The 17,186-nt window shown below is 47.8% G+C and overlaps 1 protein-coding gene across 5 annotated transcripts in view; it reads right to left on the bottom strand.

Annotated features, from left to right (window-relative positions):
* The window catches only part of ARHGAP17 (Rho GTPase activating protein 17), an 84,317-nt gene extending 70,271 nt beyond the window's left edge, over window positions 1-14,046 (bottom strand). For 3 of the 5 annotated variants that reach the window (XM_059155361.1, XM_059155364.1, XM_059155363.1), the window contains exon 1: window positions 13,877-14,045. In XM_059155361.1, the coding sequence (XP_059011344.1) occupies window positions 13,877-13,929 (53 nt within the window). In that variant the 5' untranslated portion in view covers window positions 13,930-14,045. Of the gene's footprint in view, window positions 1-13,876 lie in introns of all 5 variants that reach the window. The other 2 variants (XR_009349399.1, XM_059155362.1) reach the window with 1 other exon arrangement.
* Between the last annotated feature and the right edge of the window lie 3,140 nt (window positions 14,047-17,186).

Genomic DNA, 17,186 nt, shown 5'->3' with positions numbered 1-17,186 from the left:
TCCGCTGGGAGTGCAGATTTGCATAAAATAGGAAGGCTGAGCACAGCAGCCTGATGAGGAACACAGTGGAAGGGCAGGTGGAGCAGGGAACAGCAAAGCAGCGCCCAGGGAGGGCAGGGAAGAAGCCGGGCGTGGGGTGCCCCCGAAGAAGGATGGGGGGCTGGCTAAAACTGCAAGGGTGGCAGAGGGGACAGGAATGCTCCCTGAGAGCCAGCGTGCAGGGCACTGAAGGCAGACAGAGCAGCAAAGCCCTGCATGGGAAGGAGAGAACTGGAAACAACAGCCTGAACATCACAAATGGCTAGGAAGAGCCTGGGGAGAGAGGGAAGCTAGAAATGCAGAGTGGACAGGGTAAGCTCCCCCGCCGACCCCCGCCCTGGGGACAGCGGCTCATGGGGGTTGTGGGGCAATCACCACTTAGACTGATTCCTTTGAGCCTGAGGGACCTGGCCAGGGTGACAGTAGCCAGTTTTCTCTGGAAACAGGGAGGCAGGTCATCCGAGGGGAGTGGCTGCGTCTGGAGTCGGGTGGAGCGGGTCTGAGAAAAGTCAAAGTCTGGCAAAAGCACTTAGGAAAACGGGATAGGAAACGGAGCCAAGGGCAGGGAGGCAGTCTTCCGAGCCCAGCTGAGCGTAGAGGCCAGAACATCTAGGCCGTCCTGCCCTGGGAAGTGGGATGAGCTTTCTGGACCACGCCCTGCATCCCAGGTCATCCCAAGAGATGACCTAGTAGGGCTGTCAGGCTGCAGGATGGCAGGAGAAAGGCTAGCTGGACGGAGTGCTGGCAGTGTGAGGTCAGAGCCCAAACTATGACTGACTGAGGTCAGAGAAGGAGGGGACTTAAGAAAGCACAGAGTGGGGCTGCCTGGGTGGCTCAGTGGGTTAAACCTCTGCCTTCAGCTCAGGTCATGGTCTCAGGGTCCTGGGATCGAGTCCCGCATCGGGCTCTCTGCTAGGCAGGGAGCCTGCTTCCTCCTCTCTCTCTCTACTTGTGATCTCTCTCTGTCAAATAAATAAAATCTTTAAAAAAAAAGAAAGAAAGAAAGAAAGAAAGCACAGAGGGAGACTCTTTGGGAAAGGGATCCAGAGGATAAGAGATTGGAGGACACTATGGACGATTCAGGTTCCAATCTCAGAAATGGTTCTTAAAATGCAATAGCAAATTTCCTTCTGGAAAAGAATGCCCGTTTATATTCCCACCTGAGTATGATTGGATAAACACAGCCCTTGTCGGCTCTCCCAAGACAGTAACATATCATTATTTTGAGCTTTGCCAATTTGGTAAGTGAGAAATGTTGTCTCAAAGCTTTGTGCTTCTTCAATTAGCTGTAATTTTGAAACCAGTCTCACACACTTACTGGTCATCTGTGAGCGTTCTGTTGACGGTATTTGCTCATTAAAGAGCACTTCTTTAAACTGATTGATAAGAGAGCTTTATACACGAAGGACATTAACCCTCCATTGTGGCTGCTCTCAGTTGTCTCCAACTAGTCATCTGTCATCATCTTAACTATGACATATGACAGACAAAAGTTTAATTATTGGGTGGCTGTGAATCTATTGGTTACCTTTTATTATTCATTCTCTGCACTCTTGTGCCAGAGCATGAAGAACTTTCCATCTTTTCCTCTATTTTATGGTTCGGTTTTTTACTTGAAACCCTTAATCCATCTGGAATTTACTTTGGTCCCCGGTGGTGAGGTGAAATATAACCTGCCTATTCTTTCCAGTACTAACCTGCTGTCTCCTGCTTCCTCACTGTCTTATGATGCCTCCCTACCTCGTGCCAACTTCTTAAACCTATCAGGGCTGGTCCCTGTACGGTATCAGGAGCCCTGTCTAACCAGCGTGGGAGCGCAGCGGGAGGCTCAGGCAGCCAAGGTCAGAGAGACAGCAGGTGGACAGCATAAACACATGTCCAGCTCACCTTTTACCATACTCCAGCTGCCCTAGAGTGGTTTTAGGTTTTCAAAGTCTTCATCTAAAAGCTTTGAAAACATTCTGGAATGAAGTCACTGCCAAAAGAAGCCGGTAATTCAGGGAAAGTACTTTAAGGTGATCGCCACATCTCATCATCCAGAATATACCCTTTCGGCTTTTCTGGGGGAGGCTCCCACACAGAGGTCAAGTGTGTGTTCTGGAGAACATGTGAGACGTATACCTGTCATAAAGCGGGAACTGCGGCTACACTATTCTCCAGGAACTAACAGGATTCTTTAATCCTAGGGTTCTTGGCCCTGAGCTTGAAGAGGTCGGTGAAGTCCGGGAAATTATATGCAAATCTATGTGTGTGAATGATTTTTTTTTTCAGGTAGAGAGCTGTTGAAACCTCCATTTAAATCAAAGTGTAGCAAGGTTTCTGTTCCTCAAGACTGCTCCAAGAGTCAAAGTCTGCAATTAAGTCCACCGCCCCATCACGTGCTAACCATTTCTTTAGAAGTTATATTAACCTATTTCCACATCTGCTCCATTTCAAATTTCTTTTTTTATATTTTTAGGATTCTGTAAATGTAGATTGCTTTTTCTATATATTTTTTTATTTAATTAATTTTCAGTGTAACAGGCTTCATTGTTTATGCACCACACCCAGTGCTCCATCCATTTCAAATTTCTCTTCCAGTTCCTTCCTCAGTCCAAGCGTACTGCGGTTGTTTTCTCTGTATGGATGGACTACCACAAGTTCAGTGTTCTGCCTTTAAGCCACACACCTGCCAATCTTATGACTAAGCTCAAACGTCACACATGCTAAAAGGTGTTGTGGCTCCAAGAAGACAGAGAAAAGGCTTGTAGATTTCCATCAGGAACCACTCAGATTAGGACATTTGCATTTAAACAGGGCTTTGCCAGTTCTTGTCACATTTTTGGAATGCCTAATAGAGGTGAAATCACATGACCTTTATACAATATTGCTGCAAACAATTACACAGCTACACATTATTTTGGAGTCTAACCCATTAAATGAGAAAACAAAAGAAAAATCATTGAAATAAATAGGGAAAGAAGAAATAAGAGCATGACGGATAATGTTATATTCAAATTCAAAGAAGTAACAAAATGATCAGCTGCAACTAGTCTAGTAAAGTAAATATATATACAAACATGAACTTCACTCATGTTTACCAACTAATTAGGCACTATTTCCAACAATAACAAAATACTTAGGAAGCACATAAAAGCTTTGTATGTAAAGAGTTATGCCATACTCATGCGGAAAAGACATCAACCTTCCCTAAGGTTTAGTTCACAGATATGCTAGGCCATAAATACCTAGAATGCATTTGCTTTTATATCCTCAGGACCTACACCATTGCAGGTACCCAACAAATATTATGTGCATGAATGAGCTCTAGACCAATCAAAATCATAAGTGAATTTTTCTAGGAGCTAGAAACGAAGGAATACCAAAATTCATTTCTATACAGAAGGAGGAGAGACTGAGTAAGAAAAAAGCTGAAGAAGACCAGCTTTGCCAGATTTGAAACACGTTACTCATTGGTAGTTATTATTAGCACAGTGTGGTGTCCACACACACAAACACACACACACCCAAAGCCCTAAGTCAGTGAATGAAAAGAAAGCCAACAAAAAGTCAAAGCCGGTGTGAGAATTACATGTTTAAAGAAAGAGAAGCATTAGAAATGAATGGAAGTGAGGAATCGCTGTGTGACTTATTTCAGCAGATAACATCCAGCCACAACCCAAATCACTTCAACCCTTCAGTTTCTCCCTTCCTCTCCCCAAACACCGTGGTGCTAAACATCTGCAAGTTAGTCAGCACGCCATAGTCCTACTCCTCCTTAGCCTGTTGGAACAGTTTCTTACACTTTACCCCCAACCATCCCCTTCTTCCACAGCCCCAAGTCACCTGCCACCAGAGTGGTCCTCCTAGAGCACCCACTTGACTTTCTCAAACTTGTGCATACACAGGCTCCCCAATTCTACTGCAGTGGTCCTCAACCATGATCCCCCAAAACTGGCACGGAAGCTTTTCTACCCATGGTCTTCCACAGATGAGAACAAAAGCCAGTCAACACCGCCGGTCTCTAAAATTTGGTGTCCACAATCATAGGTGCTCGTGTGTTTTAGTCCTGCCATCTTGGGGTTGTCTGGGGACCATCATGCATCCTAGCGGGTCCAAGAATGCAAAAGCAATAAGAGTACTGAAAAGGTTGTAAAAGCGGATGACCGAGTATGATGAAAACTAAAGAAATTAAAAGTGACTCTCTGAGAAATGATGCCACCACAGAGTTTCAATATACAACAAAATTGTCTCCTTTGGGGAAAGATGGCCATCAGTTTTTATTAGGCAAAGGAAGTAAGAGTATGCTGCTTTTAAAAACTTTGTAAAGAACCAACTTGCTCCATCTATTGGAGGGGGCTGCATGCAGAGACTTGTGAATTTCAACACCACAGTCACTCTGGGCTTTAGTACATATGGATCTACAAAAAAAGTTAGTTCCCTACCTAATTTGAAAATAAGAGCTGGACAGAGTTTTCCCACTGCTAGCAATCAGATATAGACAATTTATAGACAAAATATACTGAGTTAATGTATAGATTTTAAAAAAAAAATTAAGTTAAAGGAAAAAATGTCAGTGGATTAGGTTTCCTGAGAATTTTTCTTCCTTCTGGGAGTTCTTGATGACCCATCATCTCTACTTCCTATTATCAAGATTGCTCAAGTGTCACGTGTCAGAGAAATCTTCGCAGAAACCCAAGCCAGTGTCCATGCTCCATCTACCCTAGCACCCATCAGAGCTAGTGAAGTAGAAACACTTTGGTGTTATTTCCCCAAGGTACAGATGGGCATGGATTCAGCTGGCCAGTCCAGCCCACATATCTCAAAGTATCCAGTGACTATGTGAAATACAAGCTGGTAGACTTAGAAATGTTCACACTGACGGGTCACGGGTAGCTGATCATTGCTCAGAATTTCTGGGCAGTTCTGAGCATTGATTCATTAAAACTTTAATATTCACTTGAGGACCTATTTACTTAGTCTACCACTTATGATTTAAATTCTTTATTTAGGAGGCATAAATGTGGCTAGCTCGCTTGGAAATGATAGAAGACATGCTAATAAAACATTTAAGGAGGGATTAAGTGGACTACTAGAAGAGAGTATCTTTGATAAGGGAGACACCTAAAAGGAACTGTGGGAAAGGGCAGTCCAAGAAAAATATCTTCAGACTAATCAAAAGGAAGCAGCTTATGCAAATCATTAATAAGCTGTAATTAACAGGAAATAATAAGACATTAGAGACAAGTCTTACAGCCTGCAGAGCTTAAGATGAACTTAGCATTGTTTTCACATCACTGGCTACAAGTATGTTATACTTATTCAAAAGCAGTGTCTTTGGGGTGCTGGGTGACTCAGCAGGTTAAGCATCTGCCTTTGGCTCAGGTTCTGGGATCCTGGGCCACACTGGGCTCCTGCTCAGTGGGGAGTCTGCTTCTCCCTTTTTCTCTCCCTCTTCCTCCCCACTTGTGCCCTCTTTCTCTCTTACTCTTTCTCAAATAAATAATTATCTTTAAAATTTTTTTTTAAAAAGCAATGTGTTCTATAAATCACAAGATCAGGTTTTCAACAGAATCTGCCTTATCTTCTGAAACTTGTATCAAATATGTACATGGTCATGAATGGATTCCCTCAAGGTACAGTCCCTGCACTTATTATGCAATATACCCAAGGATAAGAATGTTAACTCGTTTATATTGCAATATATGAATAGATCAAGATATGGCGTTAATATTTCCTTACTAACACCCAAGAGCTGCTAGAATAGGTACAACCGGCTGTACTCGAATTATCTGCTTGTAGGTCTGTCTCCCGACTCAAGGTCCTAGGAATCAGTGATCTTTTTAACCAGCCTCTGACAGGTTCTCAATAGACGTCTGTTGAACCAAACTGGTAACAGAACAAAGACATCAACAACTGGACATTAATTCCATGGCAATTAAATGAACAAATGACACAGACAGAAACCTCCTACAGAAATACAAATACATTTCATTCATTTCAACCTTAGTGGAAAAAAATGTAAATAGGCTGTGATTTCTAGGGCAACACCAAATGCTACTAGCATAACGGTGAAATAGAACATTCATCACGGCTTGCACAATGATGTGCATTCCAGGGGCCATCCTTTGCTGCGCTAAAACTGAAGGACAGCCCTATCATGTAGAAAGCAATTTAGCAATACTGTGACCACATCAATATTAATCCCCTACCAATGTCATGATTCTGGACTCCAGAGAATTCATCAGAAGAAAATCATTTAGAGAGGAATGGCTATGATAAAATCGTGACTAGCCATGCCAAACCAGAGTGGAGGCCTAGATGTCCCACAGAAGGGATAAAATCCAGCTCAAGCTAGTTAAGCCAGCTGGAAGACAATTTCATGTCCAGGTTTAAAAAAAAAAAAAAAAAAAAAAAAGCTTGAACTAAGGCCATCAAGAGGCAGAGATTAACTCAAAGATATCCAGAGGCAGAACTGCCAGGACAGGGGAAGAGCCTGGATATAAAGAACACAGAGGAGAAAGAGGGGGACTCACAGATGCTACAGATGATGTAGCATTCGAAGTGCCAGGGCAGGGGTCTGCAAACACTTCCTGTAAACAGCATGGGCTCGGCAGGCTGTACGGTCACTCATTACTGCTCAGCTCTGCTGGGACAGTGCAGGCGTGGGTTTCAATAAACCTTTCCCCCACACACACACAAAACAGGCAGTGGTGGGGCGCCTGGGTGCCTCAGTCATTAAGCGTCTGACTACAGCTCAGGTCATGATCCCGGGGTCCTAGGATCAAGCCCAGCATCAGGCTTCCTGCTCCACGGGAGGCCTGTTTTCCCTCTCCCACTCCCCCGGCTTGTGTTCCCTCTCTCACTGTGTGTGTGTGTCTCTCTCTGTGTCAAATAAATAAATAAACCTTTAAAAAAAAAAAAAAAAAACCAGAGAGGCAGTGGGCAGGATTTGGCTTCCAGGCCAGAGTTTACTGACCCATAGACTAAGGAATACAAGGAAGGAAAGCCAATTTGAGGATGTAGTTCAAATGGAGAAGTTCAAGAGGAAGATCAATGGAGGCATGAACAGGTGCCAGGGCTAAAAACACAAAGCTGAAAAGCCATCAGCTGTAAGGTGGTAAGGTGCTGTAAGGTGCTGAATCACCCAGGGGAATGGTCAGAGAAGACAGAAGAATGGGGACATGTCTCTATCCAAATACAAGGACAGCTATGCAGTGGCCCTTCAGATCACTAGGGCCCTGGAAAGATAGGAACATCATAGACTAACCTCCCTTAACTCAAACTTTTTAAAAAGAGGCTCCTGGGCGCCTGGGTGGCTCAGTGGGTTAAGCCGCTGCCTTCGGCTCAGCTCAGGTCATGATCTCAGGGTCCTGGGATCGAGTCCCGCATCGGGCTCTCTGCTCAGCAGGGAGCCTGCTTCCCTCTCTTTCTCTCTCTCTCTGCTCCAGCCTCTCTACCTACCTGTGATCTCTCTCTCTGTCAAATAAATAAAAAAAAAAAAAAAAAAAAAAAAAAAAGAGGCTCCTATTTTAACATAAAGACAAAGCAGACAGGAGTGTAATAATACTTTAAATGGATTTATACCTGATTAATTACTGCGGCATCTACCTGTATTTGAGAAACAGAAATAGAATGATATATGCCAAACTTCTACAGTCTGACAAGAATGCATGGTGCAGGGGTGCCTGGGTGACTCAGAGCCTCTGTCTTCGGCTCAGGACATGACCCCAGGGTGCTGGGATTGAGCCCCACATCGGGCTCTCTGCTCAGCGGAGAGCCTGCTTCCCCTCCTCTCTCTCTGCCTGCCTCTCTGCCTACTTGTGATCTCTGTCAAATAAATAAATAAAATCTTTAAAAAAAAAAAAAAAAGAATGCATGGTGCACATACAAATTCTGGGACCCTACACCAGAATGTCAGGTCCCTCAGGTGGGGGGATGGGGTGGGAGGGTCTGCCGCAGACATACTGGGAACCACTAACACAGAGATCATTTCAGATGAGAATAACATGCTGCCTTCACAGGTAACCCGATGCCCCAGGGCCACATCTGTTTAGGATTCCTTTTTGTTTCAGCAAACAATGGGTTTTCACTAAACCTATAAATACTCTGTTTGATATTCCAGGATTTCACAGTATGTTCAGTGTATAACAAGGCCATGCAAGAGAAATTGCGAGGATGACAGATTTCTTTCCTCCTCTGCTCTATGCAGACTCTGGATGGGATCCACTCAGATTGAAGCAAACAGAGCATCATCATCTCTGTTTTCTCAGAAACCCTGTTCCAAGCTCCCTTAGAAAAGGCAGAGGAAATCAGTGTGTGGAATAGGTAAGGAATGTAGAAGGTTCCTGCTGACAAACGGAAGGATACGGTTTATGATGTTGAGTACAAAAAGGGCTGATTCTTTGTGGCACCGGAGGACTGCCCTGGGATGCCCAGGCAGAGATGCATTTTGAGTCACTGTGAGAATTTGTGTTGTCCCTAACACAGTGGGCTACCTCGTGAAGCAATGAGTCTTTTGCTCCTGGGAAAGGTCGTTAGATTTCTGTGATTAGGGAAGGGTGTGCAAGGAATCTAACACAGGAAAACAAGCCAGGAGGGAGTGGGGCAAATGGACAGTTGACCCCTGATACAGAGGGGACAGCAGCTACTTAGCCACGACTCCTTGTACAAGGGAACAACACTAGTCATTGCTAGGCCTTCATGATGGTAGAAGAACCGCTAATCCAGGTTTTCATGGGAAAACACCAAATCTTTAAATATGGGCTAATGACTGTAATAAACACTTACATACTTGAGAAATCAACCAAACAGAACACATCGATACCCCACAAGCAAACAGTGTAGATCTTTGGTTTTGGCCATTCATATATCGAGAATGTAAAAGGACTAGACAAGGGTTTCCCAACCTCAGCGTTCTTGACCTTTGGGACCAGATCGTTCTGTGTGGTGAGGCCATCCTGTGCATGTTAGGATGGTCAGCAGCATCCCTGGCCTCTCTCAGCAGATGCCAGGAGCAACCTCCCTCCACGAACCAAGTCCTGACCAACAACCATGTCTCCAGAGACTGCCACATGCCCCTCAGGGGACCATCCCTGGTAAGATGAGCAACATCCAACTCTGAGTTTCCCCCATTTTATGAAAGCACCGTGCATGACTCCAACACAGGCTTCCTCCAAGAAGAGTTGCCCACGTGAAGTCTGGACTTACAGCTGCTTTGGAATCCCAGACCTGGTTTCTGGTTCATGACAGCTCTATCAGTGACTAGCCTGATGACCTCTTTTGAGTCCTCCCTTCCTCATCATTCAATCAGGAATAAATAACATCACCTCTGGGACTTCCTATGGAGAAGGTGGTGAGATCATTTATGCAAAGCCTACAGCCCAGCAGCTCAGCCAGTACCAAAGGCACTGAATCCGCACCAACCCTTCCCTGGCGAATCAGGTGAAAAGGCAGCCAGGCCAGGGTCTGTCGTCAGAAACATGTGGGATCCAAAGTCAAAAGCCCCGGCCCCGAGTTCTGCCCTGAGAGCCAAGCCAGGTGCTTTGGGACAACACTTGGGAAGCAAACCCACTAGATAAGTTATCGATGAGTATGACTATAAGATCTTTGAAAGCTTTTGGAAAAGGAAAGAACAAGCTCTTCCAAAAATCCAGGAACTTAGAATGCAGTCATGTCAGGGTAAGGTACAGGAGAGAAAAGGAAAATTGGAACTTGTTGCGAGGAATCATTAACCTCCTGATCCTTTTACACATGCCATTGCCAACTAGTGACCCACACCCAGACCGAGTCTGACCAGGGACAGATTCTGTTGAGAATGTCATGGTGGTGGTTTAATTTGCATTCAGTACCACCTGATTTTCATGAAAATCCAGATTTCAATCCTTTCTCCAAAACCCCAAAGGTTGGGCCACACTGGGCTCATGTTTCCACATGCCCCTCTGGTGAGACAAACATCGGTGAGGTTCCCCCACACCGATGGGGTCCTCACCTATTCTAAGTCACTCTGCCACAGCCTGGAGTCTGTATCCTTGACTGCTCTAAAGGCTACTATCTAGGAAAGCATTCGGACCTGCAGGGAGTACTTCAGCCTTGGCACAAACCAACCCCAAAGAGAAACTCCCTTCCAGGGCCTCTCCTAGGTCATCAACTCTCCTAGGTCAGACTCAAAAGAGTTCAGATTCTTTTGCTCCTTGACACTTCTACCTCATAACTCAGGGTTCCCTGAGTTCCTCACGCTGGTGTATGCCTTCCTCCACTCAGACTCTCACCGGCCAAAAAGTACCACCTGCATCTGATGAATTATCTATCCAACCTGGAGATTGTCAAAATACATTTTTCTTTTTAGAGCAGGACTACAAAAGACACAATGTGATACTTACTGTATCCTGACCAGCACCTCTTCTCCCCTCCTTCTGGGAACAGCACCCAGTGCTCTCGGGGGGGCCAGTGCTGTCCCATTCCCAGACCCTGTGGTTTGGGTGGGGCTGACTCCATTCCCATTTCCAGGGCAAGGCATGGGGCCCAGCCAGACACATTCAGAGTCAATCCTGGACCTCTGGTCACAGTGAAAAGCATTCTCTGCCCTCTGGGACTTGAACTAAGGAGGAGGGAAAATTGGGTTGAGGCAGGGGTGTCTCCTGATGGACACAGCCTATCTAGAGAGCAAAAACCCTGGCTGCACCCACACTACTTTTGGACTCTCTGGGTCCCATAGGAGCCAATGAAATTCCCATCTTGGCTTAAGGCAATTCAAGTCGGGTTCTCTTACAAGCAAAAGAGTCCTAATCGATAGGAGAGAAAATGGAAAGAAGTGCTTACAGATGCGGGGAAAGGCTGCTCCACTTTTCTCCCAGTTTGTCCGTCTGGTTTTGGTCCCTCTCTCCATCCACTGAGAGTGGAGTGTTGCTGTCCCTCTTTAAACAGTTACCTAATGGTCTATAATTATTTCTTGTTTGTCCATCTCTTCCACAAAGCAACGGAGCCCCTTCAGGGCAGAAACCTGGTTGTGTTCACTTTCACTTCTTTAATACCTTGAGCAGCGGCACGCAGTGTGGGCTCAAGAAGTGCCCCTTAGTAAATCAACCATCCCAATTCTCTTTTTTGGGACAAACCTTTCCTGAGACCACAAAATCAGCCTGGCGTGTGTGCTACGCAAACCATCTTCTGAAACACCCTCCAGCTCCCATTGGAGACACACACATCAGGAGAACTGCCTGGTTCCGGCCGTTCCTGACTCTCCCCCATGAGGTCCCATGGAACCTCACTGTAGGGTTCCTCACGAGGTCCCCGTTCTTGGGTAGAGAACATGGCCTTGCAAGGCTCTATGAATGGATAACATACATGATGGGCATCCACACACATGACTTCACTCGTGGGTGCAGGAGACCTTTGCTTTCTAGCCTTCCTCTTGAGTTGAATGCACCCAGAGTCCTGTTTCTGGTGTCTACCAATAACATAGTAACACACAATCACAATTCTAGGCTCTCTTCTGCCTCTGTGTTTCCTCCTGAGACTTTTACAATAACTTGAGTGGAAGAAATATAAATACATCAAGGAAATGGACAGCAGTGAAGCTGAAGCTTCCCCAGAAAAACAGTTTGGATTTTGGGACCATAACTGCCACACCCTCCATAGCTCGGTAGTCGCCTCAGCCTCTACCGGCCTCCACTGGCATCGAGCAATAAAGATTTTCAAACAGTCAAAGGTCAGGGCCAGAATTACGATCCCAGCATGAATCACCATTGACTCTCTCCAGTTTTCATTTTCCCATACTTGGGCTCACACCGCCAGGGTGAACTGGTAAGAACTAGATTGACCCCTGATTTGACAATCTTTGTAGAGGTTCCGCCCAATGCTAGGCACCGTAGCAGAGGCTCGAAATGAAAGAGAAAGGCAGCAAGGGCTCTGCCAAGGCATTTCATTTCCTGGAGAACAAGAACAAGTAAAAAGGCCACTCCATTATAGAAAACCGGGCGCTGTGTGGAGTTATCAAAGTTCCCTGGGAGGAGGTCCTCCAGTCTCTGTGGGAGCAACAGCGAAGGCCTTTTAGAGGCAGAGACCTTTGCCTGGAGAGCTGAAGAAGGAGTAGGAGGCAGCTACACAGCTGGTATGGGGAAATGAGCTCCAGAGAATTCCAGGGAGAGGTGACTAGGTAGGAATCCTCAGCCTGCTCTGGAATCTAAAAGCAGGGCATCTATGGCCGAAATGGAAGTGTGAAAACAGAAGCTGCGGCAGAGGAAGCTAGGACTAAAGAGACCCTGACTGGTTTGGAAGCTTGAAAAGGCTCAGAAGGTTGCACAAAACAAGCAAACACCCCTTTCCTGATACAGTGTAAAAACAGGTCAGAATGACAATGTGACTAATCTGTCTTGACACCAAATATGAGTTTCACAAGGTATGTTACTAAAAATGCAAAGGGGAGAGTAAGAAAACTCAAAAGGGATTATCTTCTAATTCATTTACAGATTCTTGGTTGAAACACTGCCCCCACTCTGACCCTGTCTACCTCCCTCTCAGCATTATTTCTATCATTTCCTACAAATGACAGAAAAATAGGCACTGCTAGGCTTTAGGGAAGAGGCATGAATTCTGGAAACAGAATCAGTGCACACTAAGATCATAGGGTGGGGTAGCAACCAAATTAAACAATAAAACGAAGCCACTAAGCAAAAAGTTAGGCGGTGGGGAAGACGGGGAACTGAAACAGTACAAGGCAAATTTAGAAAACGGGAGGGGAAGTAAAAGTATTTTGGTACATACAACAAAAAAGAACTATCACATGTGCTTTGACCGAACCAAACTCTCCCTTTGACTCAACTGTTGGAAAAAAAAAAAAAAAAAAAGCAAAAGCCGTGGAAAACTCACACTTTCATATCTCATCCCAGAATAAACAGTCAGTAGATCCAGTATAGCCAACTGCCCTAAAAGACCTTGAAAGATGTGCCCCAGATAACTGGGCACATGACCATCACCTCTAGGAGCTCTCAAAACCACCAGGGGTTCCTGTTCCAACAGCCGGATGGTCTACAAACCCCGGTCTCTGCTGTCATTTCATTTTGGATAATGTTTCCTGTCCAGGCACGAACGCAGAAGGATCTGCTTCCAAACCCAGAGAGAGAAAGGCTTTTCAAAAAAGCTCTTAAAAAATAAAATAAAAGTCAGCTAAGGAGTCTCCACCATTCTTTCCTTCCAGTTGCCAATTTCTCCGTGTCAAGAACTTGGGCCCTTCGGTCCACAGAGGCCCCCGGTTTGGAGGCAGCAGCACCTCTACAGTCCCTCCTTGGACGCCAGAAACTCCCCAAGGCGGATCCGACGGGCTCTGATCGCCCCTTAATTATTTCCTGCCATTAGGCAGGAGGCGGAGGGTCTGAAGCGGCGGGGAGACCCGGAAAGCCTGAGAACACCGCCCCCAGAGCAGAGCGGCCGCCGGGCCTACCGCACATCCGTGAGGGGTTTTCGCAGGGCAAACCCCCGGGGGTGGGCAGGGGAAGGTTAGAGTCCAGTCGCCCCCAAAGGCGATGCTCGGTGGGGCCTGAACAATGGGCGGCGGGGACCTATGCTCCGGGGGCGTCTCGGAAGGCCGACCCAACCCGTGGCTTCCCGGGAGCTCGGGCGGCGGCTCCCAGCTAGGCTCCAGGCCGCAGCGGGGCGCAGCCCTGACCCGGAGCCCTTGTGCCTGGTGCGGGGTGCGGGGTGCGGCAGCCTACGGGAGCGCGCCGCCAGAGGAGCAGCCGGACCGCCCCCGCCCAGCCCCTTCGCGGGATCCGGCCTTCGGCCCCTTACGCAGCTCCCCACCCGACGCGCCCCCGGCCCCCACCGGGGCGCAATCCCCGCCGGCCCAAATCGGCGCACTCGCCTGCCCACGGTCTGGTTGGCCAGCTGCTTCATGCGGTTGAATTGCTTCTTCATGGTGGCGGCGGCGGCCGGCGGGGCTGGGGCCGGGCAGCTGGGGGGACGACCTGGCGCGGCTACATGGTTTCCCCGCCCGGGCAGCAGCGGCGGCGGCTCTCAGGCCCGCGCCCCGCCCTCGCCGCGTCACTTCCACCGGCGCCGCCCGCCGGGGCAGCGCAGGGCCGGCCAGTCACTAGCTCCAGGCGGAGGCCGCCTAGCGGAATCGGACCTCTGCCGCCAGAGACCTGGGCCACACTGTGCAGAGCGGAGGACCCGCGGATCAGGCAACTCCAACGTCCTCCGCAACCCCCTGCCTGGTCTAGGCGCACAGGACGGAGGCGTGGCGCATTCCTTCATCTGCCGGTGAACCACCAAGGCTAGGCAAGGGTCGAGCTGTCGGTGCAGGACTGACGGGCGCTCTGGAGCCTCTAGAGGCTGGAAATATCCAAAGTCTCCGTGAGGGCCGTCCTCTGAGCGACTGTAGACATCTGTGAAATGCACATAGGATCCTCTCTCCTAGCTGGATGGATGCCTGTGACTGTGTACGGTTCACCTCAATTAAAAAGATACTGCTGTGTGGAAAGCTCACGCTACAGGACTTTGTGTATTGTCATCCCACTTAGGAGGAAGTTGAGGGCCGGGTGCATTTTCTGGGGGCAGGCACCTGGGGACAGTCAGGCAGGAGCATGCTCTAGGGGCCCAACCAGGACAGCCACCGAAGCAGGGGAAGGAAGGCAAGGGGCCCAGGCCTGGCGTGGGAAGTCGTGGGGATGAGCGGCGGGGACTGGGACCAGTGGCCAAAGAGACATGGCCTTTCCTAGCTGCCTGACCAGCAGGCGCTGGGGTGAGGGAGGGGCACGCAGGCATTGTCTGGAAATGCCAGTTGGCTTTTGATTCTTAGCCTCGCACAGGCAGGGGTTCTGGGACACTTGGCGGGGTAGTTTGACTACGCTGGACACTTTCCCACCGGCGGACCAGGGCAGTTGTATGGCCATCAGATGTTCTGGGCTGGTGCCTAGGCTTTGGCCTCGGCCATTCCCTAGGGGCTGTGGACAGCAGCGAGACCTCTTTGACCAGTGACATCTCCGATATTAACAGATATAAACATGTACTGGGGAAAGGGACTTTCCCTGGGGACGCCATGGATTTGGCTGATGTCATCTCAGCCCAGACACAGATCAATAGACGCCTCCATGAGATCAAAACACTGGAGGCTGAAGTGACTCATTGGAAGAAGTTGTGCTCGTGTTTCACCCAGGGACCAAATACCATCAACTCAGAAACAGTGTGGAAATTGAAGAGCCATATCAGAGACCTAGAGCGGCAGCGGATGCAAGAGTTGGACGAACATCAGCTGGAAGTGGCAGTGTTACAAAACGTCCACCTGCAGAAACTAGCAGACCTCACTGACCAGCACCACAAACAACTAATGGACTATCAACGACAGGTGGAAGACCTGCAAAACCAAGACTCTGCTGGGAACGTGAACCGTGACCTTCTTCAGGAAAGGGAAATGGAGCTCAGAAGGTTGAAGCAACAACTTACACAAATGCAGCGGCTGAACGACAGTTTGAACAACATTGCTTCAGATCTCCGAGCAGGAAAGCAAAAGTTGGTCTGGGAGCTCCAAGATGTAAGACATCAGCTGGAGGAATCTGTTCTGCACAACGAGGATTCTCTGGAAAACAACATTTCTATGAGGGCTTTAAAAATAGAGAAAGGGCAGTTAGTGGCGAAATTGTGTCTAGCTGAAAAGAAGCTGTTGGAAGAGACAAACTAGTCTGAGCGAAGGCTCAAAGAGTGGTCACTGGTAGAGCATGTGCATTTCATTCAACTCGGTCAAGAGAAAGACCTGGAAATACGTCCATCGAGCAGATGGACGCCGACCATCAAGAAACGAAGGAACTGCTGTCCTTTGCTTTGGAGGAGCAGAAGCAATTGACATAATGGGTCAGAGAGCAAGATGTGTACATTGAAGAGCTTAGAGAAAGGCCAGAGCTTCAGGAGGAATTTGGTAAGTCAACCGAAACCTTAAGAAGCAGTGACATTTTACAGCCATCCGTGGAGGACAAAGACATGCGTCTCCTATCCATGACAGACGAATATCCGCATGTGGACGGAGACCTAGAGCGCCTAACACAACAGAGTCACACTGTCCCTCTGGTTGACCCTAAAATCCTAGAGGAGATTGTAGAACTAGAGTGTGAGGTCTTTCAGCTCAACAAGTTAAAAGGTGATCTCGAAGAGGAAATAAAAGAACAACAGAAGATCATTCACAACCAGCACCAGGAGAAGAGAGTACTGCTTCAGTCCTTACAGGAGCAGAAGGAGAAAGTGGACCGTCTTCAACACTGGCAGGAGGAGATGAATACTGAATGTGCTCAGCTCCTCGCAGCCAAAGACGAGATAATTCGGAATCTGCAAGTCATGCTAGAAGAGCTGAAAGCCCAGTTGCCCGACAAAAGCCCGCAAATTCCAAGAGAACCCTGTGAGGATGAGGAAGTGCGAGCAAGCCAGCCTCTTCCCAGAGAGAACAGAAGTGAAGAGCGTGATCCATCTAAAGTCGAAATTCAAAGGTTAGTCCAGGGAATCAAAGAACAGGACTCGGAGACGAAGCTTCTCACTGAAGAGAACGTCCAACTGACCGCGCAAGTGGATCGGCTCTCCAAAGAGGAGATCGGGAAACTCACTCGGATCATCCAGCAAAAGGATGTGGAGATTCAGGGTCTTTCCAGCAGCATCCCTGCGGCTTCTCACAGCCACAACGGGCGTGGAACAACTTCAGCGGCAATTGCAAGAGTGTGCTTTGAAAAGCGAACAGGTGTTGGTCGTCCTAAATGAGAAGATGAGAGAGAATAGCAATCTGAAAAGGGACTATCACGAAATGACTGATCGACTTACTGCCAAGGAAGCAGACCTCCAGAGGGTGCAAGAGGAAAACCAAAAACTGTCCACGAGAGTGGAAAGCAGCAGCCAGGAGGGGTGTAGAGAAAGGATTCGGGATTTGTCACACGTGATTCGAGAAAAAGACCTGGAAGTGGCTGCGTTGAGTCAGATATGCCAGACTTTATTGAGGATCCTGCAAACACCTGGCCCTGGTCATGAGGCTCGAGGAGTTCGAATCGATCAGTTCCAGCAGCTTCTCCAGGAACGGGACACGTTAACACAGGGAATGAAGATCATGGAAGAGTGGAAAGAGCAGGTGCTGACCACCGTCCAAAATCTGAAGCGTGAGTCCCCCCAGCTTCAGACACATCTGCGACAACTGCAGGCGT

Source organism: Mustela lutreola, chromosome 17 (assembly GCF_030435805.1).
Source record: "Mustela lutreola isolate mMusLut2 chromosome 17, mMusLut2.pri, whole genome shotgun sequence".
NCBI classification, from domain to species: Eukaryota; Metazoa; Chordata; class Mammalia; order Carnivora; family Mustelidae; genus Mustela; species Mustela lutreola.
The sequence above is the reverse complement of the archived record's forward strand: the minus strand, read 5'-3'. Positions and strand labels throughout refer to the sequence as shown.